This window comes from Oenanthe melanoleuca, chromosome 2, assembly GCF_029582105.1.
Source record: "Oenanthe melanoleuca isolate GR-GAL-2019-014 chromosome 2, OMel1.0, whole genome shotgun sequence".
Taxonomy (NCBI): Eukaryota; Metazoa; Chordata; class Aves; order Passeriformes; family Muscicapidae; genus Oenanthe; species Oenanthe melanoleuca.
The window spans coordinates 41,345,109-41,371,710 of NC_079335.1; the positions used below are offsets into that span (position 1 = coordinate 41,345,109).

A 26,602-nucleotide genomic window follows, 5' to 3' on the forward strand; every position below is an offset into this window, starting at 1 on the left:
CACTTTCCACATTTTATTTACATTTTAAGACTAACTTTAATCTCAATCACATATCCATACATTTCCTTTGTTTCACTAAAACTTAAATGCATGGTTTATTAGAACAAAGACTGTAAACAAATATTTGCCATGTCCAATACATGTAACACAGGAGCTGCTTAACAGAAATTAATCCCCCCATTTTATAAATACAGGTATCAAAACAATCCTGAACATACTTTGTGACACTACTAGTAGTCGGCACCCACACCCTTGCAAAATTAAACAAGATGAGCAACGGTATTCACTGTACCTGCTACCTTAAAACAAATTTAACTGCAGCTCTTTTACTAAGCAAGATGGATAAAGCATGCCATTTATATTTTGCCTTCTCCAGAAATTATTTTCGGTAACATATATTATTCCACAGCAATCTGACACTTTCTGTCATGCTTTCATCTTGTAAAACCTGAATTCCAATTATAGGCTATTTCAGGCTTATGCTTAAATGACAGTGCCTCAATAAGAGAAAAAAAATAATTGTGCTGCCTTTTTCTCCCATAGTGCCTGAAAACATATTGGGCATACATATATTATATATATTCTTACAAATGTCCAGGTCATGTATACCAGCTGAAATTCTTTAATGTGTGGGTGTTTGCATTGTGAGATTTAATCAAGACATTACATGAGTAGAAGGTTGTTGTTTTAAGACAGAAGTTTGAGAATCAGCTAAAATTAATTATTGTAAGTTTGTCCCTCTGGAGGTTGTGGAAGCTTCATATTTTCTTTGGACATCATTAGACGTCTTAGCTCTTGAAGTACAACTTTAATGCTATATGAATTTTGCCATTTTGCTAACACTGGTATGCTCCGTGCATCCACCTGGAAAAAGAAGAGAGAAATCTAAGTTATGATGGAACACAAAACCTCTACATAAATAACTGTTATCGACCTAATTGCTCTAAGAAACAGTCTAAGCATTGCCTGACACCTTCTCTGTGGCATAAGGTCCCTGTGTTTCTAAAATATTTTAAGGAAAACAATCATATACTTACACACAGATACAGATTCTGCAATAAAACCCATGCAGGTGGACCCTTCCATCTGTGCTGTTACTTATATTAGTGAGAAGGAAAGGAGGAAGGGAGGAGGACATCAGCAAACTGTTCACTGCAAAACTGGAGCTGCTGTCTTGCAAAATGTATAGGTTTTTTCAAATTACCCCCAAAAAAGAAACAAGCAATCACCTTCACTATGCTAATATATGCACCTGAGTGTTTCTCAGTTCTTTAAAAGAACCTGCCACACAAGAGTCCATAGAATATCTTTCTAAAGGGACATGTCCCTTATTGTTTCTTTGGCACGAGTATTGTTAGTGATTTCTTTCACACTGATACTACACAGTGCTTCTGATACATCTAGAGCCATTACATGTACTAAGAAATGTCTTGAAATACTGAGATAACTGATTTGTAATGCTTGGACATTTCTTAGTTCTTTGCATCCTCCTCACAGTAAGTCATCTTATGGAGCCGTGAAGATTACTGTGCATCACTTACCAAGTGGAATATGAACTGAAAGGAAAGGACATGGGACTTCTCCTATGCGTTTATAAAACCTGTGGGACAATTTACACAATTATATTATAACGGAGAGGCTTCCATAGGAAAGTCAGCAATTGAAAGTCATCCTGGGAATTGTTTTGGCAGCAGGTTAAGTCTCAGCCCCTGCATGAAGGAACTTAAGAACACAGAAGGGCCTACAGCTGTGCAAAAGCAAAGCAGGCCCTGGGGCAGGACTAGGGTTATTGCATGCTACTGGATTCCTTGGTAGAGTTGCAGCCCTACATTGCATGGCTGCAAGAGTGCTAGAAAGCACTAGTTTATGATTTAGGCAGCATAAAATATCAAGAAGTTTCTTATCCCGTCTTAATTAGGGCAAGCTGAAAGAAAAAAAAAAAACCCTGGAATCAGAAATAAGAATGTTAACACAGATGTTTTATTTCTAGATTACTTGAAGTGAGGCTTTTCAGAAGCTATTTTCAGAACACCAGATGAGACTAAACCTTTTTTGTAGGAGGAAACTAAGGCCAAGGTTTAACAACATGCTGGCTTGGGCAGCAATACTATCTCAAGAAACTTCTGTTCCCGGTGCTACTGCCTATCAGCTCAGGTAAACCATGTATGGGGAAATATTTTCTGAACTGAACTGACAGAACCCACCCAGTTTAAAGCACACCTTGGAAAGAAGGCCCTAAGCAGGATCCTTGACCTTATTTACAGCTCAGGACTTACAAGCATTTTTTTTTTTTCATACAATGTTTGCTCAGAGCTGGGAACCTCTTAAAGTCAGCAGAGTTGCCAACAACAGTGTATTATCAAGCTACAGAACGAATGGCAATCACATTACTTACTAATTATTTCAAACATTTGATAAAAAAAGAAAAACAGCATCGAAAGAAAAGCTCTATTATGCAGCAACATCATGCCACTTTAAAATATGAGCTAATACAGAAAGGTTTTGAAAGCTAGCACTGGTGAAATTATCACTGTAATTCCTGTACTATTACTACCTTTTTAAAGGGGCATTTGGGTTAATGTGGTAGATAGGAGGCAAAATGGCTGGAAAGCAAGTTGCTCTGGGACTACAAAAGTGAACATCTTCAGTCTGGAAATTCTGCTTTCACACCATCTTTCTTCTCCTTAATTTTGCCTTTGTGAGCTCACTCAGGTCTGGATGGGATGTTTGGCTCAATTACAGCACACAGCAGCCAGTCACCACTGCTGTTCAAATAATGCAATTCTACAAAGACTGGAACATGAGAGCTGATCACTTAAGAGTAAGCTCCTCCTGGCTTTCTTTTTTGCTGGGAATTTGCAAGAAATAAGCCTCACAGACTGCAAACTCTGCTTTAACATTGCTATGAATGTTTTCTGACTAAAGACTGCAGCAACATGACATTTCTGTTGCTTGTTTATCTCAAGTCTCTTTTCTGCAAGTCACCAACTTCTTTCATAACATCTCGCAGCAGCAAAGATTGGCTCAGGTTCTGTTTTCTGTCTTGCAGAATTGATTTCCAAATTAGTGCATAATAAACTCACTTTATGAAGAACAATGATAAGACATTTAAAGACACTTAAAGAGAGTGACACAAACTATGTTCAAATCACACTAAAGCATTAGGTAATATTCAAATGCACACCCTGGAACACAGAGAGAGACATTTCAAGGTCACATAAAAACTAATAAGACTGCAAACTGCAATCTGAAGACTATTTTATTTAGACTGTTTTTGGGGGGGGGGGGTGTACACCACTGTGGAATCTTGAACAATAGCAAGAGAAACAATATATATTTTTTTTTTTTCTAAACAGTTGAAAATAAAACAAATTCTTTTACACAACAATGTGAAGTATTCAGTGTTTATAATGTCCCAAGTAACTTCAACAGATAGCAAATGTCTACAGCAAACATACTAAAAGCAGCAACTGGACAGTTTATAGATATACAGCTAAGAGTCCCAAGTGATTTAAAAGGAAACAAGTATTTCCAACTATAAATGGTATCTAAATGAACAAAAGTGATTGCAAATCCTGCAAGACAGACTGCTGAGATGTGCTATCAAAATGCCTATCTGATGCAAAAATCAGATAACCTCAAAACAAACAGCACATTAGAATGCAACCTGTGTTTTATCAATATGGGATACATAAGTCTCCAAGAGAAAAGACCCTGTAGCATTAGGAATGATGATCCATGGTTTTACAACAGCCATGCCATTAGCACAAAAAAGCATTTTGTCCAGTACTTGGACTAGTTTTTTTGAACTTAGTAATCTAATTCAGTATACAAATACAGCAGCTCCATAGGAAAATTTAAAAGAAAAAAACCCAAAAAACTAACCTGCGGATAAGAAAAGAAAGACAATTTAACAGGGTACTTCAGAGCACCTAAGTCTTTTGAGATAAAATATTCCTGGACTAGTTCTCTCCCTTCCTACACTAAATTTATCAAACAGAGATTCCTGAAGCTATACTGCTGGCAGAAAGGTTACTTACAAACTCCTCTCTCAGACTAATCAAACAAAAAGTCAATAGTTATACCTGTCAGTATTGATAAATTCATTACACACATGCCCTTTCCATGCAAAGTGTAAATTGATTTTCAAGTCAAGAAAGTTGAGAATCACTGCCCACAGGGCAGTTTGAGAATAGTTTCCTTAGATCCCTACTAACTGCACTTACCCATCTTTCCCCTCCACCACTCACACTCTAACTCAACAGAAATTATCACCCTCTAAAACTTCCAGTGTGGGCCCTACTTTTCCACAGATGTTAACTGGCACACAAGCCTACTTTAACAACACAGCAAATGTTCTTAGTATAATCTGCTAAAATGAAACAATTTCAGCTGCTGTTTGTCTCAGGTCTCTTTTTGGCAAGTCATAACTTCTTCCTGATATCTACAAGCAATGTGACCAAAAGCTGGCCACACGTCAAAACCCAGGGTGCCTGCAGAAGCTCGGATAGTAGAGGAAGTCTGCAGATGAAACCCTGCCATCAATTCAAAGAATGCAGCAAACCACTTATGATCTATTAAATGAAAGATGACCAGAAATTGGGAGAATAGCTTGGAACAAACATGAAGGAACTATCAGGAAGCAGCAAGATGCTGAACATGCCCCTACTGTTTATTTCACCATTTCCCTAATGACCACAAAGACAAAGTAAGATAAAACTCAAGACATTGGGACAATGGGCACATTAAAAATTACATAATAAATGTGCTTTAAATTCATCAATTATGAAAATTATTTTCATTAAAAATACTATTTATTCCTATTTAAGTCCATTAAAAAATAAGTTATGCATTTGCATAGCAAATCCTTCATAAGATACACAAGTTTGTCTTTTGGGGGAAAAATTAATGATAGTTTCATGTAAGGTTATTAACTTATTAAAATCAACTTTTCCTGTAGCAATGACTCAATTTGAACAGTGCTTTTAAAACGACCAGGCAGATTTCCTGTCACAGTAGTCATCCTGCTCCTAAGCAATCTGTGCAAGCATAGACTTTTCCAAGCAAAAGCTCAAACTTACTGGCTTCAGTAAACATGAGCCTTCAGGCTCTGCTAGTCTAAGATCCTGCTTCTGAAAACCAACACCTATACCTTGAGGTATGTTGAGATGAAGCCATGAGAGCATACTTCTTCACTGAATCACAATAATACATGTTCCTATGGTACCAGGAAGAGATATGAAAATCATCTTCCAAACATACTATAAGCAGCTTTTGCTTCTCACAACCTCTCAATAAACACACACCCTTAGACAACAAGCCACAGTTGTGATTAAGGGTGTAAGCCAATTTGCAGATAGCAATTTTAACAGGATCTTCAGGTAGAGTAAGATTGCTAGCTACATAAAAGTATTTTCAGAGTAATTTTAGATTATTCTGAAGCATTAGTGCACTAGCTTTTGATGACCAATCAGAACACTACTCTACAACCTACAACAGCCCAAAAGACCCCCTGAGAACTTTTTCTGCTGCTGCAGTCACTGAGACACTTGAGCTTCACAGTTCAGTACTGTTAATTACAGAAATGCAAGTCCATCTTTCTTTTATATCTTACAAATTATTTAAAATCCAAAGAAGATAACACACCTTAACTCAATTACTCTGCATTCACTAAAGACAAATGTACACGCAAATGTGATTGTGCTTCCTGCTGATTTACTGTATATCAGCACTGTATACACCACTGTAAATGCATACACCACTGTAAATGCAAGCCAGCTCACACCTCCTCTCTTTGAGTGAAGGGGCACCTCACTTGTTCACAGTTATTTAAGTCCCTGGTGAGGAACAGAGTAACAAACCTGCTTGACTGCTGCAACAGCTTATGTTTGTGAACTCACCTCACCCTAACTGCAGGATCAGTGAAAAGCAACTTACTGAAAACTGATCTTTAAAATGCAAGTGATTACCAGCTATATCAAAAGGTCTTAAGACCAAAGTTCAGAATAACCTTGGATTTGAATAAATCCAGTATAAAGGAAACAAGAGTATAAATACCAGTTCATTATAGGTGAGTTAATACATCCAGAGTGAGTCTCATTTTTAATTAGCGGAAACATCAGATAGAGTTTGTCATATTCCTGCTACAATATGAATCTAATCCCTTTTTATAAGAGTATTATGAGGGAAATACCTACACACAGCTTAAACACTTACTGTTTTCCTGTACAAAACTAAAACCCTCATCTTCATTTAAAAGAAACAACTGTCTCAATATTATAAATAATGCTCATCTCATTGGCAAGACAGAGAAAGCCAGAGATTTGTAGTAGGCCATCAAAATTAAATTTAAATCTATATTTATATTATAAAAATTAAATACAAAAGCTCTGTCCAACATGCATATTCCTCACCTGATTTTCACAGAAATATTTTTTAGTATAAATTAACAACATGGTTGATCTTACCATTTCAACTTACCATTCCATTGGAATTATTTATTCCATTCATATTAATTTTAGTTACAAATCTAACTGTAGGAGGTGCTTCTGGGTATTTAGGTCCACACTCTACTTTCAGACTGTATATTCTGTTTTCATAGTTTGTCTAGAAAGCAAAAAGACAGACTAATGCATTTTACTGAAAGCTAAATATTACGAAATTTTTTAAAACAGAGCAAAGGCAAGAGGAATAACACTTAATAAATATGAAATAAATATAAATTTGTTAATATTGTGTACCAGCTGAAGGTCTTGGATTATTGATTGATTTCCACTGTTCTGGGTATATTGATTACTTCTTTATTATGCATAAATTACACTGCTTATTGACTACACCATACACAAATTTTAATACTATTCTGGTTTTAACCCATATTTTCTCTCATTCTTTCTATCCACCTGCATCCTCAAAACAGTGGCACAGTACAGGACTAAGAAAAATAATTAAGCTTTAGGAAAATTACCACCTTCCCCTATAACAAAATACCTAACACTGTAAAAAAGTTGGAAATTGACAGAGACAGAGATGTCAATAACTCAACAGTTAAGATACAACCAAAAAGAAAAGAAAAATATAACCTGCAAAAGAAATATATTCTGGAAGTAGCTAGCACTACAAAAAGCATCTGAAATTTCTGCAGCTGAGAATTACTTGGTTTACTGGAGGATTTATGAGCTTGGACAGCTAAGTGACTGCTAGTTTGCAGATGTCATTCCACAGTGACCACAGAACAAATAACTCTAAGTGCAACTATACCTTGAGAAAGCTACATTAGAACTAAATATGGTTCTATTTTTTTTAAATCTTATTAACTAGGCCATGTAAAGGATGAGTGCTTTGCTGGTCACTGATGCACATGCCTTCATTTCTATACGTGCCTTTACACTGGCATAACAGATAGAGCCAACATGAACAAAAAAGCAGTAACATGCCTCTCAACTTTTCAAAAGTAGCATCTTTAACCTGTTCTGCATCAGCCAGCTGTCACTTTCCAAGTAGAAGTATCAACCACATAGCCAAGTTATCAAACAACAGTCTAGTCTGTGATTAATTAAAATGCAGACTGAAAGCAGGACTACTGAAGCACCCTAACTGTGTACCATAATTTTTGAGTGAGCACAGAGACTGAACAGCAAGCAGGTCAGAAAGAAACAATGCAAAACAAAAGGTTTTCTATTGTCCTTTCCCAGTACTGTGAGTGTAATTAGGCACTGGACAAGGCTGCCCAAGGAGCTTGTGAATGCTTCAACCCTGGCAGTACTCAAGGCCAGATTAGATGAGGTTTTGATTAATCTGGTCTAGTGGGAGGTGTCCCTGCCCATGGCAGGGGGTGCTGGGACAAGATGATCTTTAAGGTCCTTTCTAACCCTTAACATTCTGATTCTATAATTAAAAGCTAAATGCCAGATCAAAGTCATCTTGTCCTGAGACAACTGACATAGCTGGTACCACAGCACGAAAACACAGTAACTAGAATTCTCATTATTCATTCAGCCAAAACAATTTGCTTCCCCAGAGAGGGATGTCAGTTATAGTAAAAATAGGCCAAAATGTATATAACTCTGCTCACAACTCTGGAAACAGGAACAGCACTCATTCTCATTCCGTTATTCCTATCCAGGTGGCTTCTCAATTTTGTTCAATTTACCGTCATTGTTTTACTGCAAGCCAGGCATCCCTGACCAACTTCCCAAAAAAACTAAAATCCCATTTTCTGAAAGTCAGAAAAATGCTTCCATTAATCCAAAACGAATCTTACCCTCCTCTCTTGCTGTTGGGTCACCTTTCAAATTAAGCAAGGAAAAAAACTGATAAGCCAATTTTTTTGCACAGATGTAGAGAAATCACATATGAGAAGAACTTCAGGGGCAATATTAGCCACTTTCTCCATGTTTTGCCTAACTGCACCATCTACTTAACTCAGCCAATTCCAAAAAACACTCATCTTCTACAGAACCTGAAAACTAGATATGCAATTCTTCTCAAGGTGCTGTCACTGTTTTGGGAGCTTACTTTTGGTGGCTTCCACTTTCTACAGTCACTACATATTGCAAGTCATTCTATCTGAAGGCTGCATGCCCCTGAAATTGCACAAGATATATTATTTGCATGCACTCTATCATAAAGAAAATAAAATCACAGAAGTACAAATTGACCAGGACTAAAAGTGTATCCCTAGCTGGGTTGAGTACTTTTATTGTTTTTTTTAAACACATGGAACCTTACATAACAGTATAGTTACAGTACATAAGTATAGTGTTATACACATCATAATCTCTTTCCAAAGATGCATAGTAGTCTACCTTAGGTTGAACAAGAAAGCAGTGACAGGCAGTTCTGGAGGGTTTCTGGAGAGCCAGGGAGACCCTATGATAGCTAGGTAAAATTTTCAAGTTTTTATCCAAACACATTAGATTGCAAACTTTCTTTAAAATGTACTCAAATGCTGATTCGACAGAAGCTAATATCCAAAGCATAAAGTCATTACAGTTATATTTTAAATCTGCCCTCTCCCAACTGCACCCAAATCTTAGGAGCTCAGCAAAGTCATTCAGGTGTTAAGCAGCCTACTAGTAGTGGCAATGGACTTCAAAAGAAACTTGCATTACACTGAACCTGTCTCTGAACTCTGCTACTTTGGAAGACATTATTTTCACTGAGGCAGAGCTCTGATCTCTGTCTTGGACAGTTCATTCCATAAGCCCTGCAGCACCAAGGGACATACAAGACAGTTCTTATTCTAGGAGTGACAGACACATGCTAACTTAGGGCTACTTAGATATTAGAGGTCATTTAAAGGTCTCGGTTACACACTAATCTTTTGCAACTTATTGTAGCTTATGAGAAAGTAAGTCAAGTAAAGATGTCTCCACTCATATCTGATGTGGCTGATACACACAAGAGGTGATTACTTCTCTTGCAAGTTGTAGCAGTCTAAATTACATTCTACAGAACTTCAAAGGTCAAAAGGATTAGAGGTAATTAAAAGTTGATAGTCTTTATCTATGATTCAACTGAAATTCTAACACTGTAATACTGAAACACTACTTGGGAAAACCTGTGTAAGTTAAAAATATATTGCCTGTTTACTACAAAATTGAAATTACCAGGCACATATGACAAAATGGGGAAAGGCAGTTACCTGTTTATTGTACTATCAATGTATACTTATATTCAGTAACAGTGGAAATACAGAATTAATATACTCATAACTCAGTAAAACAGGTCTCAAATCACAACTGGCTTTTACACACAGCTGCAGAAAAAGGGAACGCTAGCCCAAAACACTTACATGCCAGAAGGTGAGGATTATACACTAGTTCTTCAATTTCATACATTGAATTTTAACTAATCCCTTTACACTGTAGAACACTAACATTTTTCTGCCCTTTGTATTGCCTAAAACCTTAATAAAAACATTCTATTTCATCACGCTTACCCTTGGTGGCCCAATAATCATTCCTGTCCATCTGGTGAGTGTCATATCTTCATCATCTTCAAGGCCCCAGCTTACTGTACCATCACCTACTCCCTTCTGCCCTTCTTCAAGTTCTTCCAACAAGCGAAAATTACGAGGTACTTTAACTAGAGAAAATGGAATAATGTAATTAATACTGCTCACATTAAGGAAAAGGTAAAAAACTTTGCTGCTTTTATGTTACAAACTGGCAACTGCTGAATGTATTTTCCAAGTCAAACAAATATTGCCTGCACGAATTTATTTAGCACGCTAATTGCTTTGAAGCAATTAACTGCTTCACTGGAAGTTAATTACTACCAAGTAATACCAATATAAGCCATAAGAAAGAAAACAGGAGAGCTCTATTTAGTCTAAGATGGCTTAGTTCAGATTCTCTTTCCCAAGCACAATACTGTTTAAATCCAGTACTTTTCAATAGCAATTGACTGTCTGTCAAGTTCTAATCAACCAGAATCCACATAAAATCAATACGGCAAATTTACTCCAAAACATCATTAAAGAATGTAACATCTAACACAGATTATCCTAATAAATGTCAACTGTAAGACTGAAATACTTTCACTTGATTTCACTTGTTAAAAAAAAAAAAAAAACAAAAAAACAACAAAAGACTAATATACGAAAACAAACTGAAAATCAAGTCTTTTTTAATCTAGTGATTAATACTGCCACGCTTGCCTGAGGAGAAAAAAATATGCACAGAAGCATTGATTAAATTATTAAAGAGAGATAAAGACATATTCACAAAAGAATACAAAGATTAAATGCCTTTAGAGAGCTCCAACTAATAGTCACTAACCAAACTATAATTAAAGGATTTTTATTATTATTCATGAAAAAAGGCAGATATTGATAGATATTAACTGGATATTCAATTGCTTTACAGCATCAAAGCTACAATAGTATTTCAGCACTGAGGGAAGAAAGGTAATTAACACTTGTGCATGCAATCATGGAATGCTTTTATTTTCAAATAAAATATGCACAATAATGTAGAAACAATACTATAATACCATAAAACTTCGACTTACTCATAGCTGCTTATAGTTACTTATTTTTTCTTATAACTTCTTACAACTATAGTATTACCCATTATTTTCACTAGAGATCCTTTCCTGTACTACAAGAATCCAGGTGCTCCACAAAACTAAAAATTAAAACTGGGTACACATGATGTTATGAGCAAGTTTGAAAAAGATGAAGGTCAAAGAAAACTGTTTTGCATATCATTTATTCAGGTTTGCATACCACTGTGATTTCAGGTTTTACATTATCCTACTAATTATCCTATTATACTCCAAGCAGTCTCTATGCAAGAAACAAAGAGCTTTAATAAACTATATTATTATTTATTGAGATAACAGATGCAGATATATGGACCAGTATAGATCCACATACCTTTTAGCAACTCTTCAAATAGTTTATCTTGCAGAATTATAATTTCTCTTCAACAGCATTTAAAACTTTTTTCCCCCTAAAACTAGGGAGAAGCTTCTAAAAATTGCAGAAACTATTGTGTCCAAGTTCTCCAAATTCCCAGGGAAATGCATTAGGGGTATAGTATCAGGGCACTGGAAGGAAATTAAGTCACATATGGCCTCACCTTCTGTCCTCCCTTGGTACTGCCACTTATCTAAGCCCATACTGAGCTACTTCAACTTGCTAACTGAGCAGAAAATTATACATTTTGCCAGTCTTCTCACAGCTTAACAAACCAGCCCAGCCAGCACACAGACTGAAAGCACCAGCAGAGTACATCAAGAAGCAGATTACATCTCAATTTTTTGACATAGAGCCTTTTAAAAGCCTTCACTGAAATGCATTTTCCCATTCCTCTGGTCCCATTCTGATCTGTGATAAACATTAAGTCTGTACATTTATATATCTAATTCCAACTGGAGATGAGAATTGACAGTCACACTTCAACCACAAAGTTTTTACTCCACATTAATGCATGTTCTGGAGCTGAGTCTGCCAAACCAGAACGATAAACTTCTACTTTGCATCACATGACTGAATAGATTCTGATTGGTATGTGCAGTTTCAAATAAAAAAAAAAATTTAAAAACCCACAACAACCTCTACCCACAAACCCCATGTACTTTAGCATTCACACATCACTTTAGGCTTCCCCAGTAGCTTAAATCCACCATTTCTCAGAACCCCTGTTCTGACTGCAGAACTTCTGAGTCACAGCTTAGCTCTTTAAAAAGAACATAAAAGATGGTACCAAACAGGATTTACGTTTATTTCTGACTACATGCTATCACCTTTTAGTGCAGCTGAGATCACCCAATTGCTCATTGTCCTGATGTTCCATGCCTTCTTCCAGAACTCTGTTGCTCTTGCACTAACCAGGCTCCTCTATTAGCCAAATTGTCACACTAATTTAGCAAAAAAAGCTGTTTTTCCTTCAGGCAAAAATCAAATCCAACCAGTTAATCAACTGAATTGACTCAGGAATAAAGAACAACAAATGCCAGAGCTGACTGCTGTCTCTCTCAGTGCCTTTCTTTGCACAACCATGGGTGTGATGATAAAGGAGCTTTTTGTGACAAAAAGCCACTGCACTGACTCAGCTGTATCATAAAATTGTACCCAACACATTGAACTGTAGGAGATGACACTTATAACAACCCCTTATGATGAACCAACCTGTATTTATCACATTTTTTCTATCATATTATCTGTGTTCACTGATTCCTGTAACTGCCCAAGGGGAGCATTGAAGGACTTGGGAAACTTTCAGAACATCTCCAGAAAATAATTTAGATCTGCTCTGAAAGGATACAAAAATATCTCAGAGCAAGTGCCAGGCTCCCCACACTAACATTCTTACTGCTGCTAGAGCTAAGTAGCAAAACACTGTTCTGAAGTTAAAAATAAGAGCAAAAACACCTTCTGTTAAAAAAAAAAAAAAAACTTAATAACCCCAACAAAAAAACCAACACACACGCACACAAAACCCTGTCAATAACAACAAAACTCTCCTCCCCAAAACTCACTAAACTGCTTCTATGTCCCTGGCATATATGATTAATGTTTTATCATCAATACTTCAAACCTCAATTGCAGTAATTACTGAATATTTTTATAGAAGACTATTATTGCTAGACTTCAGACAAGTGACACAGAATATCTTAAAAATTAACACAGTGGATTTAAAAACAAACAACCTAACAAAAAACAACTCATTACTATAATTTATAATTACAGACTTAGAAACTTCCAGAAAAATTAACTGGAATGAAATACTGTCTTGAGCATCCACTCCTGCCCTTGTGCTCACTATGGCACTCTACATGCCTGCTTTGATCATCCTATAACCTTACACAAAACAAATTTACCTAGCTTGAAGAATTGAACACACGTAACAAGATTGTGCTGCCTTCCCAGTAAAAAAACAAGAACTTCTGCCTAGAAGTCCAGTCAAGGATTTTCCAGAAATTAAGTTTGCTCCTAGTCTAAATAGAAAGTTAAAATATTCTTCTCGCTATTTCAGAAGGCACACTCTAAACTGCATGTTAATAGTGCATATATAACTTGTTGTTTTATCTCAAACCCAGACAGTGCAATTCATCAAGTATTTGCAAAAAAATCTGTAATATTCCTGACTGAATTTGAGTAACAATTGTTACTTCATTTACAGAATTTGGACAATGAAACAACATCTTTCTGTTTTAAAGTGCAGCTCATTAGCAGGATGAAATTACAGAAACCAGCACCGTTCTTCAGCTGACAACCAGACCTCAGGTGTTCTCCCCAATGCAACTTGCCAATGCAATCACTAAGCAGCTTCAGACAGGTTGGTTTTACTCTCAGTAACAGGCACTCCTCGAACTTCCAAGTGAAGGGGATTAAAGCTGTCAATTTTAACACTGGCAGAGCTATAGGCATGGTAAATTCCTCTCATCAGGCTGTGATTTACAGCTCAATGCAACACTGCATCCAGCACAGCTCTTGGCAACGATGGACAGGCTCTGCATGTGCAAACATAGATGGGTTCATCCAAACTAAGAAAACAAAGAGCAAAAGCAACACTCCCCACCCAGCCTCTCTTCACTTTACCTGCAAAGATCACATCACTGAGGATTTACTGACAAATACCCTTCTGGAACCCCTGCCCAAAAACTGTCACAGGAACTACCAAACAACTTTGACCAAATTCTCACAAACAGATGAACTAAATGTATTTCAGTTAAACAAACAAACAAAACATCACTCATGCTTACATATACCAATAGCTTTTAATTTAAAAATTTAATCATGGAACTGGACTACAGAAATCCATGAAATCATCGGTGAATTTAATAGCCTAGAACTAGAAGAGAATGAAAGAAGACTCAGTAAACAAAGCTCACAATTTAAGTGTGAGGGTTTACTTTCATATATATGGAGCTACTTCAGACATTTCATCCTAAATCACTGTTAATAGAAATGAAAAATACACTACCACAAAAGACAAGTCAGAAGAAAAGTTATAGCTATGCTTTTATCCAGAATCTGCATAACCTGAAAAAAAAAAAAAAAAATCAAGAAAGAATATAAAATGGAATCTTCAGTGTCCATTAGTAGAACCAACAATTTTCACTAGAGTAACAAATGAGAATTGCCTGGATGGACCAGTTCTTGCTAGACAGAGTTCCACAGTTGGTAATGTCAAATCACTCAGTGATAAAGTGCTTTAATCAGCAGCATTGAGACAGAACACACAATCACACTTATGTGCACTTAGGTCAGATTTGACTGAGCTCACTGGATACATTAAATCGCATTTTTAAACAATTCACAGACATACTCCTGCAATTAGAGTTGGCAGTCCAAGCTCCTCAAACATCAAATGATTCTTTGCAGTGTAACAAGCAAGGGTGGGATAACCTACACTCTGCTCTTGTCCCTGCAGGTTACAAAACCAAATCATAACCCAAATTTTTAACAGATTGGCTTGGAGCCTAAAGTGTGAAGTTTTCTGTTAGACCCATAACTACGTTTTTTAGAATAACTGTCCATAACAATATCCATACCAACATTTGGTTTCTCCTAAAATCTCCCTCAGTTCTTGACTTAATCACTCCTTAAAGTTACTCAGTACCGGGACCATTTTATCACAGTTAAATCAGCACACCTCATACTACCAACATTCCAAAAGACAGCTTTAGAGACAAATCCTAATATGCACACAGTAATAAGTCATATCAAAAAATCCTACATTAATACAGTCAGACACTGTCAGGGATGCTATTCTTCCTGATTGAGATAGCTATGTCAGGAAGTCTGTAGTATGAACAATTTTGAATATATGCATTAGCTCTTGCCCACTGACTTTCAGCTAAACAGAAATTGAAAAACTATGTTCAGCTTGGTAACAAAGAGAAAAACCTCTCAAACCCCATTTATCAGCTTCAGGCTTGCAGCAAAGTAAGTATTTCCTAAGGATAGGGAAAGCAGGGAAGGACGTCAGTCTTGCAAATTTCAATCCATAATACAATTTCTCCTGGGGCAGGGAGAGGAAGAAAAAAAGATACAAAGAGAAACACAGAGAAAACAACTTGTTCCTTTCAGTCTCTGAACAATTCATTTTGCTCGGGACAAAATGAAGTAAGAACCTGAAATGCTGTACTAACAACAGTCCACACACCCACAAAAAGAACATAAAACAACCAAAGCCTTAAACAGGCCTTGAAATGGCCAATACATTGAAAACAAAACAAACAAACAAATTAAGGACAGAGAGAGAGGAAAGAGGGTCAGGACACGTGAAATAATACTACTGGCTACAGAAGATATTCCTCTGAAAAAAGCTTTTTTTTGTAAACTTCATGTGTATTCTTGTTTGTCAGTTACCCTGCTGACATTGCATACTCTTTAACCTAGTAAGTATTCTGAAAATACACACAAGAAAGCCTTACTATCAGGAACCTACTGTCAGGAGGTATTACCAGGTGTACTGTAATGATAATGCAGTTATCTGAGGTTGAAAACAGTAATCAGGGTCCAAAACCCTGAAACATTTCTAGTAACTTGCCTAGTTACTACAACAACCAAGCTGGACATGACAGTTTTGTCTACAACAGAACTCCACTGCTGGCATTAGTAGTGGAATGCAGCAATTCAATAATGGACTTTGTTACTCTTGTTGCTCTTGTTTTAAAGTCAAGTATGTTACTACACACATAGTAAAATCCATTTCCAATAAGCAAGACAACATGATTCATATTCAAGATAAATTGACATTTCCAACTGCTTTCCAGGAAAGTTTCAATATATTTCAGTAAAATTCAAATTCATAATTATTTATATCAGCCATATTCATAAATAGTTGCATTTACTCTATGCTATTTTTCTCTACTTTCCTCCATCAAGTATGACCCAAACAAACAAAATCTGAGCAATAGAATATTCTGCATTAACAGTTTTGAGTTTAAATCAGGAAAGTCCTATACTATGTTAACTTAAATGGTGAAATCAAGATATTTAGCAGCCATTAGGTGGCCCATGCACATTGATCAGGGTGAGGAGTAAGGTGCTAATCAAGTCTGCACCTCACAGAACTGTAAGCAATACCACTTCAGGTTAGTCTTAATGATTTTGCAGATCTAACTATGCTTACCTGTGGAAATTTTCTAGGAATAGAAGTTCAAGAAGAAAATCACATAAAAATTTATTTCCACATAGAAAGAAATTATTCACCCCAAAAGAAAGAAACAAGACAATTACCTTTAAGAATCAATAAGAGATGAGTAGAAGGTGAGACTCCACAGCTCAAGTAAGCAGATGCATACCAATGAATATCATAGAGCAAATGGCCATTTATTTTCTGTGCTCAATGCTTACTGTAATTCAAGAGCCAGTTTTGCTACAATACTGAACAGGTATGAAGTGGTAAGAAATCAATGGGTTACTGCACTTCTTTGCAGGAATAAAACTATATATATATATATGGATGTATTTGCATATATTTATACAAAACACTATGTAGGACCCCTATAACTGCTAAATCTCTTTTCCCTCTATATAATTTGAAATTAAATATGTTGAAAGCAGACAGGTTGGAAGACTGCAAGGAAGAGGCGCAATTCTAGGCACCAGACTGAAGTATGCATTTCATCAGGTTTTGGGTTTTGTTTTTTTCATATAAAGACATGTCACTTGCTGAGGAACGTTTCTCTGCATGAGCCAATTAAGACCCACAGCAGGGTGAAAGCTACAACCCTTTACCTTAAAACCTAATTTTTGGTTAAAGCTAAGTAAAGTAATACTTGTTTTCAGATTAATATTGGTGAGAATTTCTACTTATTTCACCTAAGTGAAATCATAAATTTGCTAGTATCTTAGTAGGCAGTCCAGAACTTAAGTTAGGCTGCATGAAAATAGCTTTCATAGGAATTTCCTTTATATTTGAGTCCAGCCACAGTCATAAATATTCTAAATATGGCTTATATTAAGAAGGCAGCTAATGAGAAACTGTTAATACAGCAGAAGTCTCGGTCATTTACTGCAACTCAGCATTCAGATTTTGGTGGAGCGGAAAAGGGCTGGACAGGTATAGAGGTATTTCTTTCTTTAGGGCAGGGCACTAATACTAGCTTAAAAACCCCCCAAAAATGAATAAAGCACAGATTTACAGAAGCAGGTTTTTTTTTTTCACCTGGCTTTCCATTACATATGCTTACTCGTAACATTAAGACACTATCAACTATCTACTAGTGATAAAAATTGAAAATTATAAATTCTACACAGAATGACATTTTCAGTGCTAGCTTTAGTTTCAGTGGGGTGGGAAGAAATTAATTTCTAGACAGCTAGCCATGCTAGACAGCTGGATTGGCAGACACAGCTGATTTACAAACACGTTAAAATGGTTTAAACCACAAATCTTGATGCTGGAGTAAGAGATCTCAGCATATCAAAACTGCAAAAGCAACAACAATTTATTCAATATGTTTCAGTTGCCGATGGTTTCACACTAAGAATGACAAGACCTCAAACTTGAGTTCTCCAGCAGAGTGCACATTCCAAATACAAAACTTCTTAGGGAAAAGTTTGTACAATTTGAGTTTTTATTAATTATGTTTTAAAGTGTGAGAAATTACTAGCAAAATAAATAGCTACCTTACCAAGGCATCACCTAAGTCCTCCCTTCTTTTATCTTGCCTCCTCCAGAAGGAAGTGAGTTTACTCCTTCTAGTAACTTCGATTTCTATCAATTCTGTTATATAATCCATCGGAGTATTTACTGAAGGCAGGCCTGTGCACACAACTCTTCCTGCCATGGTAACTATCCCCCAGGAAAACACATCATATCTGTTTAGTTTTTATTCACTTCTAACCATGCTCATGGCCACTCCTCTCTCCCCTCTTTTCCTGCTTCCCCACTGCCACCCCTTTCCCCTTATGCACCTTTTTCAGAGGAGTAGCAGATGGAGGTGCAGCTGCCATTAACAATTCACCAGAGCTGCTCCAACCTCTGATCAGCACCCATGGAGGAGCCAGTCTCTCAAAAATTCCAAGTTTTCCCCATTCTCCACCATGTCTCCTTTCCAAGGTTCACGCCTCACTGAAAACCTCCATTCTGCAACTCCTGCAGCCCAACTCCCAAATGCCCTCTCCACACTCGATTCTTTATGGAACAACAATACCCACATTGCACAAGGTACAAGAGTAAATAAGAGCAAGAGTCATCATATGCACATCAGTGAGAAGAACAGAGTAGTCAAGACTGAACATGTGCACACACAGAATATAGTCCAGACCTCAGAGCAACTTCAGCTGAGCTCAGCTTTATTAGCAAGGATGCAACAACATTACCCTTCTTTGCAATTCCATGCAAACAGGATCATCTTGAGTACTGCTGCTGTCATGGAATGACTAATGGTGTTCATAAAAATCACACTAATAAAGACTTGCTTCACTACAAATGTAGTTAAGACTACATAATAGAGAAGGCATAAGGAAGCTCTTAGCAAAAACAAAGAGGGGAAAAAAGTAAAGAAAAAAACTCCAACCTTCAGAAATTCCCACAAATGTTTTAAGTAATTAAAAATACCACATCCAAACAAATTTTTTTTGTTGCCACAACAACAATAAACTATAGTATAAAACCTACTAAAAAGGAATGCAATCCCAAAAGAAAACTGGTGTAAATTACTTAAAAGTAATTTTACAAATGTGCACCAATATTAGTGGCATTTCTTTATCAGTCTATATTATATCTAAGGGCATTTTTTTTTTGTTATAAACAAGACCACTGCTAACTCAGACACAGCATGACCAGTGGTGCCTCACACTGTAAGAAAAACCATACAGGTACTAAACAGTTAAGTCACTAAATAACTCATCAATTGACATCGGGGCTGTTTCTGTGAAGGGTAGAAATGCACAAGCCTTGTGCACAAATGCACAAGACTACAGGTTTAAAATTTAACTCTTTATAGGCAACCACTGAATGAAACACGACATAATAAATAATTCAACCACCTTCCCATATGTTTTAGTGTATGAAATGATAGATAATGAAAAGTGACACGTTGTGATGCTTAGCAAATTGAGAATTACTATTTCAGTTTTGTACAAAACAATGTAAGGCAGGAAGCCAGCAAACAGGAGTTAGAAAAGATATCTGTCACTTCAAAAACCACCAGCAATATTAACTGTGATTTAACAGTCTAAGGAATCTAGATTTTACCAGGCAAAGAAATCTTTCCAGCTTCTACCCTCAGAAGTTAAAAATTAACCCCCAAACTTGTTTAGTACAAATTACCCCATTATTAAAAGCATAAAGCTAAACAACAGCAGAAAAAAATTAATGAAAGTGAAAATGGCTCATTTTTGAAAGTTTCATTTTAAGCCTGACTTTGTGCTGGCAGAAAGAAAAAATTATTTGAAACACATACTTTTTAAGTTACCTTTTAAATTACAATTACATAGAAACTTTTTTTTACCCCAGAAAAAGGAGCAGGAGGAGCAGGAGACTACAGGAACCCAGAAGAGCCCAATATATTGTCACGAAACATCTTTCCCAGGGTCTGCTTTAAAAGTTAAGAATACAACGTGTGACCCAGATAACATGAGTAGCATCAAGGATTTAGTCTACCAAAGCTGTAAAGCTGTCTTAAACGGGTTACAAGTCATTGATTAGCAAACAGTTGCTCTAACATTTGCATGAAGGTCCTTGCCAACATGACTCAGCACCTATCTGCAGTTCAAAACATAAAGATCCTTTATCTATGTAAAACAAATAATATTATTCTTTCAGTTATACACATAAGCATACACTTAAGGATATAATCAGCAAATGCAACAATCACCACATATTTAATAAAAAGGACTGCCATTAAATTATTTTCTTACAATATTTTTGTGGGTCATACTTCAGCCTGCTGATTTCTACATGCTGTGGTACTTGAAAGTTCAAATTATTAAATATTTACCTGATTACACATTCCATTTCAGTGAGAAGAAAGAAAATGTACAATTCTTTCTCTGGAAAAGTTCAATGTTATATGAATAAAACTGCACATTTTACTGCAAATATACCGAATAAAGGACATTCCTTTTATATGTATTTGGCAAAATGTTTTGATTTATTCAAGCAAATTGCAAACACACTTAACTATCCACTTTGTGAATAGTCACAAATACAATGGAGGGAGGTGATTTTTTTTCTTTATGCTGTTAAATATGTCTAGAACATACTGAAAAGAGCATACTGAATCTATAATTTTTATGACTATTTTTTAAATATTTTTCTAGTTGAAGCACCTCATCCTTCTGAAACAAAGATTGTAGAGCTCTGAAGTTCTAAGTGTTGAAGATTCCACTCCTTCCAAAATATGTTAACTAGAAATGCTTTAGAGTCACAGAGTCACACATTTTTGAAAAGGCTGTAAACCAGAAGCTCATGTTATTCATAATTAGTCTGACAGCTTCACAGTCATAACTTTCTGCACTGATTCAATTCAAAATATTGTTTGAATTATATCTCGTTAGTGTATTCCAAATGACAAATACAAAGAAAAACATTCTTTGGGGAGGACAGCATATAGCAAAACCCTTCCAAATACTTAAATCAAGGCTACTTTGAATGCTTTCCCCACAGCACTTTCTAGTCTTTCCATGGTCTGTGCTGAGGTTCCCACAGCATAACTGAGACAACAAGGCAACAAAACCTAACAGGAGAAGCTGAAGCTGATATAGTACTTTACATTAGGTTTCAGTCAAGATGAAATGTGAGCTGTAGTGTAGAAAAAAAGAGTGAATAGTGCAAATAATAATAAAAGATAATAGACAGAAGAGATAATAGTAGATAAAAAAAGTAGGGACAAGAGAGAGGAAAGGTCTTAACAAAAAAAAGCTGAACAGTTTCACAGCATGTATTTAACAATGCCCCTGGAAAAATCTTCCATAAGGCAAAACACAAACACTAACAAATACATATGTTATTCAATTCCACCAACTACTCACAAAACTTGGAAATCTAATTCTTACATGAAAAGCCTTCCTATGCATGCTTAGGTTTATAGTGCGGACCATCTGCCTCCAAGTGCTGAAAGGTATATCTTCCTGAAACTGTGTTGTACCTTTATCCAGGCTAAAAAATTTTCCAGGATTGTACAGAATAGTTTAGATAACATCCCTGAATTTCAAACAAGTTCTTAAACAAACAGAAGATTACAAAGTAGGCCACTCTTTTACTGCAGAGGTAAGTTACTTTGCTGCGAGAACACCCTTACACAGCTATTGTGGCAGAAAGACATAAGTAGGTTTGTATTTAAAGACAGAGTTATAAAACACCAGGAACAAAACCAGCAAAATGATACAGGCAAAGCTCTGAGAAGAAACACAGTATCTTTCTTCTATATGCCCCAAAGTTGGAAAGAACTGATGACCTATACATATTTTAAAAGTCATCTGTAATCTAAATTTGTCTCAATCCAGCTGAAATTATTTGTGGTTATCAAGATGTTTTTAAGCAGGCAGAACAATCACAGTTGCAATTCCTTGTGCATAGGACAGGATGGAAAACTGCCCCATACAGAGTACTTGCTGCCTCAGAGAACACAGTATTTTACTTCCTTTGTTTTGTTTGATTACTTACAGCTTCAAGAAGTCTGTGCTTACAGAGCTAACACTGTAAACCCACAGAACAAACTTTGAGAAGTGTAAAATTCTAAAAAGCTCTTAAACTGACTTCTTGGACCAGCTCTGAATAAATTAACAATGTGGTGGAGGCATAAAAGAGAAAATGGGAGGGACTGGTACATCCTTCAAGGTAAAACACACTGGATAAAAAAAAGAACAAGGAAATACCTCGACAAGGAGAAAAACGAGGAAGGAAACGAATATCCAACAGGTCAGGGGAAAAGAGAAGCCTACCTGAACAGAGTACCCTAGACATAAAGTTTAAATTGTATCACATCTCCTACATGGGAAAAATAGTCTTTAAATCGTTGCTTCTACAACCCACTAATGAATATATCCCCCTATTACTCCTCTGAATGGCTCTTAACACAGGTGTCTCCCACACAGGGTATAAATCTTTACCCTACTAAGCACAGAACAGACAGACATCAGCTTGATTTGGAATGAAGAAGGAAAGAGTTCCAAGGCATTTAAGAGAAAGCATTGCAAAATATCTCACGTTATAGAAAATCTTGCAATTGAGGATTTTAAGAGAGGAATAAAAAAACCCCAACTTTCAAAACAAAATAAACCAAAACCAACAACAACAAAAGCCCTAACCATTAGGAATGGCACATTCAGTCCTTGCTTCATAGCCCAGGGAGTCTAGTACACACTCAAGACCACTTCCAGCCCTTCACTTTTAATACTGGTTTCCCTCTGCTGTAGTCATGCATGCTTAGAACTGCTTCCACAACCATCAAATGTTGGCAAATAGAAGTAAAAAACAAAGCTATGAAAATAAGTCACTGACGTGTGTTGTGCCATTTCTACTCACAGAATCAATCACCTATAAAATCAAAGGGAAGGACATTTTTGCATGGCAACTTAGGTTACACAGTGAAGCTGTTCCATCCTTATAGAATAGAATAATTGGAAATGAAACGTATGGATTTTACAGAAAAAATATGTTTCACAGGGATCTAGCCACGTACCTTCAAACACACTTTCAAAAAAGGTTGCTCAAGACTACATATTAGAAGTAAATTAGGAATCTCATACAACTTTGACTGTAGATCAGTCAATTTTTTTTTCCCCAAGTACTCAGTTTCAGCAAACCAAGGGGAATTTTCACTAACTCAGCCTTACCCACCCTCCCCCAAGCTACTGAGGCTATCAGTTGAAGAGGAAGGAGGCAAAAGCATTAGCAGCCCATAGTTACAGCACCATATTTCACACTGCTGCCTTAATTCTCCTGTTTTCCCACATAAATTCTAACCACTTAGTGATACCACCACTGCCTTTAAGGAACATTCACATTTCAGACATAAATATACAGATAGAGGTATGTATAACCATACGTATAAGGTAATATTAAGTGAAACCCAAATTATCAAACTGCAGAAATTAACTCCTGAATTAACTCCTTATAATGATGTTTTTTATCTGCTTCTCTTCTGCACAAGAGATGTTTCAATGGTATGCCTTAGTGAATTATTTCTTTTAACTTGAAACTGTTTGTTTACATCTTCTACTATGTATCTTCAAACAAATTAACAAAATGAATCTCCAGCTAAGCAATATGAAATTGGATGGCGATATATTATACATAGCTGCTCTCTTCTCTAAAAAATTGACTTGTTTAACCCCAGACCTCCACCAGTACCCACACAAATAACCTAGACCAAACCTCAAGCAGGAGTTGCAACATCATATCAAACTGCAGTTCACAATTACCATTTCTAGCACATGCAGTCTCATGTAAAATTTACTCATTACAGGTGATTTTAGAAAGCAGGTAAGATACTTATTAAACAGCAGTGTAACACTGACATATACAAATTCTTTGCCACACATTACGGAAGAGCTATATTACAACTAAATTCTCTGCAGTTAAATGAACATCATTTGTTACATGATTGCTCACAAAATTAGCAAGCTCAGGAAAGGAATTCTGGGATAAGAGAGTTGATCTTAGTAAAAGTTTTGCTGCTGACATGAACTTGAACTTTATAGCAAAAGTAAATTAAAGTCATAGAGCTGGGTAAATTTAAATCTTAAATCTATAACAAAGTTAAGTCTGTAGCAAATAATTCCCTTCTCTCCTCCACAAATGATTATAACAAAGCTTCGTGGCAAGAGCAGTTCTGGGTGAAGTCCGAATTTTTGCATACTATGTGGAAAGGACAAAACAAACACCCTCCACACCATGTGTGTACCAATAAAAAGTTGCAGTATTTTCTCCACATGAATATGTTGTTTTAGAAACTCTGACTAATTTTCCCAGCAGTTCTGTGGATAATTCAGCCTGCTTGCTGCATTTTACTACAACAAATTAGTTTAATGTAATTTCTTCAACAAGGCATACACACAGTACTGGCCCTTCACATTATTTGGAGCAGCCATACAGTATCAAGAGTTTCTTACATCTTCTGCTTTTTATGAACTTTAAGTGTGGCTGTATTTCTAAGTAAAAAACAACCCCCTTGAGTAGCTGTATATAAGATATTTTAAAATAACTCTTGTAAGACTGCAAAGAACACTTACAGCAGTGAAACCATCAAAATTCAATCAAAAATATTTATTCTTATAAGGTTGAAGCAGGAAGAAAAGAGCTTTTTTCACTACAAAAAATTTTGGTAACTGATATTCTACACTATAAAACATGGTTGAATGCCAAATGCCAGTACTCAATACACAACCTAAACCAACTTTGCTTCCTAGTATACTACAGGAAATCTCCAGAAAGAGACTAGACATAAGCTGAAGTTTTTCAGCGATGCTCTATAATAAAACCCTTTTAAATTTAGACAACAAGAAAAAAAGTAAAAAAGAATCCTAACAAAATAAAATGTACTAATTCTCAGATGAGTAAATACTTGGCTTTCTCCAAATATATCCATTCTAGCTCAGTTTATAATAGGCAATAGCTATCTTTTGGACTGCTCTTCCACATAGTTGTAAAAGCTACTTCACAACCCAGTTTGTTGCAACTTTATCAAATTTCACTCTGGAAATCCCACATCTCCAAACATATTACCAACTGGAGATGACTCTACTTCCTCAAAAAAAACCCTAAAACCTGCCCAAGCTCTCACAGAATCAATAGCAAGGTACTAAGGCCAGTTTAAATATACAGATGTTTCTTATGTTTTGTTATAGTCCCAATCCAATGATCCAGTGGATTGGCAGCAGAAATTAATTAATGGCCAACATTCAGCCTACACTAGCTGCTAAGTCAATTCCCCTACCCTGAGGTCCATGAATCCCAATTATAAAGACTCAGGGGTGAGAGAAAAGGAAGATTTCAGGTTTTAATACTGGGGGAAAGGTCTTTGTGTATTTCAAGCCTCTCATGGAATGAAACTGAGACAATCTAACTGTGCTTCTACATTTAGCACTTGAAGCAATATTCTTGTCCCCATCTTTGCCACCACTTTCCACAACGATCTGCCACACCAATGCTCTGCAGACGGTGTGCTGGCTCCTGAGACAGCCTTCCTGGGACGACTGGCAGCTCTTTGCCCTTAAATTTGCCTAGGAGAGAGACCCTTGGCTCCAACGGATGCCACAGGGAAGAGAGCTCCACTCCTTCCCACTATGCTAAAGTCATCACCAACATGAAGTACCCAAAACACAACACAGGCCAAAGCCCCTCTCTCCCAAATAAAAAGGGGACACAGACAATCCTTTATTTTAGATACCACTATACCACATCTTCTCTGTTCACCCAGAGGTGTACTGGAACAAACCTTCAGCACAAGTCCTTCTTTCCTGCAGCGTTTTTAGCAGGCTGACAACATCTCCTCCCTCCCTCCCGCACACCAGCACCTACCCATGCACTGCTGCCTCTCGGCAGGCCAATTCTTCCCTCCCCCGGCACTCGGAGCCCTGTCTACCACCACGCACCCCCAGGCCCGGCTCCCACAAGGATGTCGCTGCCCCACCGCAGGAAGGGATCGGTCCCGTGGCATAAGTGAATTAGGAGGAATTTCTTCACATTGGACATGGGAAGGGGCTGCCCAGGGAGGTGGTGGAGTCACCGTCCCTGGAGGTACTTCAGGAAACACTGGACGTGGCACTCGGTGCTGTGGTCTAATTGACCAAGGTGGTGTTCGGTCATAGGTTGGATTCGATGGTCCCAGAGGTCTCTTCCAACCTCAGTGAACCTGGGATTCTGTGATAACCTGTCCGGCTGCCTTGCAGCTTCCCTTTCCCCCCTCCCTGTCAGAAGCCAACTCCTCCCCACTCGGGTCTCTCCCGCCGGAGGCAGCTCGCCCCCGTCCCGGAGAAAGGAGCCCCGCCCCGGGCCCTCGCAGGGGCGCCTCCCCAGCACCAGCGGCTCTCCCGGGCCCAGCGAGCCCCCCCTCACAGACCTGTGGATCCGGCCATCTTGTCCGAGCCCCCCCCACGCCGCTCCGGGCCCGCACGCCACGCGCGTCACTTCCCCTCGCGGCGGCTCCGTCACTTCCCGCCAGGAAGGAGCGCGCGGGGCGGGGC

At 37.2% G+C, this 26,602-nt stretch overlaps 1 protein-coding gene across 1 annotated transcript; it reads right to left on the minus strand.

Moving 5' to 3' along the window:
* On the minus strand, positions 1-26,602 carry UBE2V2 (ubiquitin conjugating enzyme E2 V2). The gene is made up of 4 exons (XM_056483358.1): positions 26,479-26,602; positions 9,941-10,086; positions 6,481-6,606; positions 1-864 (listed from the first exon to the last, which is right to left on the minus strand). The coding sequence occupies exons 1-4, from the start codon at positions 26,492-26,494 to the stop codon at positions 718-720; spliced, it is 435 nt and encodes a 144-aa protein (XP_056339333.1). The 5' UTR covers positions 26,495-26,602; the 3' UTR covers positions 1-717.